Source organism: Aplysia californica, unplaced genomic scaffold (genome assembly GCF_000002075.1).
Source record: "Aplysia californica isolate F4 #8 unplaced genomic scaffold, AplCal3.0 scaffold01516, whole genome shotgun sequence".
NCBI lineage: Eukaryota > Metazoa > Mollusca > Gastropoda > Aplysiida > Aplysiidae > Aplysia > Aplysia californica.
In genome coordinates, this window is record NW_004798786.1 from 9,745 (window position 1) to 11,843 (window position 2,099).

At 42.0% G+C, this 2,099-nt stretch overlaps 1 protein-coding gene across 1 annotated transcript in view; it reads left to right on the plus strand.

Annotated features, from left to right (window-relative positions):
- Nucleotides 1-2,099, plus strand: part of LOC101856400 (major egg antigen) — a 17,524-nt gene that overhangs the window by 8,565 nt on the left and 6,860 nt on the right. The window contains exon 4 of the mRNA XM_005112973.3: nt 533-622. Coding sequence (XP_005113030.1) covers nt 533-622 — 90 coding nt within the window. The remainder of the gene's footprint in view (nt 1-532; nt 623-2,099) is intronic.

Below are 2,099 nucleotides of genomic sequence, written 5' to 3' on the forward strand. Positions count from 1 at the left end.
GAGAGGGGGGGGGAGACAGAGAGAGCAAGACTGAGAGACAGAAAGAGAGAGGGGGAGACAGACAGACAGACAGACAGACAGACAGACAGACAGACAGACAGACAGACAGACAGAGAGGCAGACAGATAGACCGAGGAGAGAGAGAGAGAGAGCGCGCGAGAGAGAGAGAGCGCGCGAGAGAGAGAGGGGGGAGAGGGAGAGGGAGAGAGAGAGAGAGAGAGAGAGAGAGAGAGAGAGAGAGAGAGAGAGAGAGAGTTCAGTGTGTTGGTTGGTTAGAGAAAATGAGTTGGGGCGGGTATGTCAGTGAATGGGTGGTTAAAACTGGGTCGGCACATTACAGAATTTCTAACTTACTTACAACAAAGGCATTCGACCCATGCTATCTGAACATTGGTAAAAAGTTCTTTGTTGTGCTTGTGTGTCTTGTTTCGGAGTCACCATGATTGAAGATGTCTGTGCATGGAGAATTAGAGCTTGCACTCCTAGCGTGATATGAAGATTTATTAATTATTATTGTTCTGTACATTTTCAGGTGAAAGTCCAGGATAACAAGTTGATAGTGAATGCCAGACATGAAGAGAAATCAGCACAAACTTCTGTGAGCCGGGAGTACAGTCGTCAAGTAAGAGATCACTATAGGAACACAGAAAAGATAGTCAAATAGAACGATGCATATAATAATCTGTTGAAATTGGATTCCCAAGTTAATTAATTACTGCGAAGAATCTCTGCGTCCCCATCCCACCCATAGGGATATACAGCTAGCTGTACTTGAACGAATAGGTTGACAGCTTTTTTTTCAGGCACAGAGTAGTCTCTACCAGTCTTGTTTTATTTCATGAGCTGACTTAAGAAATGAGGTAACCAGGGGCGAAGGCTGACTTGTTTGACAGGGTAATCAAAGTGAAACGGGATTAGATATGGCCTGTAGATATCACACAAGAATCTTACTCGAGACGGCGACTTATCTGAGTTGTGAATGAAAACAAATCCGGAATTCATATTGTATGTTCAACCGCCAAAGTAATCGGGAAAGTATCGTATTAAATATCAGTTTCAACTAAAATTAAATTAAATTTTAGATGTGAATACATAAACACAAAGCAAAGAAGCAGAGATGTCAGTACTAGATCTGTATGTTATAGATCTACCAGTGAGTCTAACTCTTTGGTAGAACATGACAATTATCATTTTTTAAATTTCACATTTGGCTGTTTTTGTTAGCCTTTCGCGGCCAGGAGCTGGTGTCATAATCGAGGTCACGATTTGATTATAGGACGGTAAAAAGTCGAGGGAAAAAAACAAGCACATGCAGCAGTCAAGAGATTATTAGGAGTTAGTTCCCCTCACATTTGTGAGGTAGACTCGACCAGTGTTAGTTAGCTTACATAATCAGGGCTTGTGATTGATTATAACTGTGGCCCCAAAGGGGTGAACAGGGTATATGTGGCAATGAAACAGCTTTGACTGCTATGCACATGTTCCCTTCAACTCTATTGGTAGACTCTTCCAGCCTCACTTTAAACTTACTTAATCAAAGCTTGCGATTGCTTAAGGAGTGGCCCGAGAGGGGTGAGGAGGCTATTTCTGTGGCCGTGAAACCGTTTTGAATGTTAGGCATACTGTTCATTGTTGATTACGAACGTCTTTTTACATTTAATTTAAGAGGTTTACGTTTAAGAATGAATTTGACAGCGACAATGTTTCAAAATTAGGAAGAAAAGCAGTGATTATTTGATTATATAGACGCTTCGCCCCTGGAGGTAACAGTACAAAACTGTTAGTGAAATTTGGGTTCTGCCTGCATTTTCAATGAGTGGCCAACATGTGTACAATTTTCATTGTGGATTCTGTCTCGGAATACAAATCTAAATGTAAGCATTACTTTTAATTCTTTTTGGAGCTTCATTTTCTTATCGTTTTTTAGTTGTTTTTGTCTTTTCTGGGTTGTGGTGGTGGTGGTGTGTGCGTGTGTGTGTGTGTGTTTATGTGTGTGTGTGTGTGTGTGTGTGTGTGTGTGTGTGTGTGTGTGTGTGTGTGTGTGAGTGAGTGTGTGTATGTGTGTGCGTGTATATGTGGACGGAGGGGGGGGGGGGGGC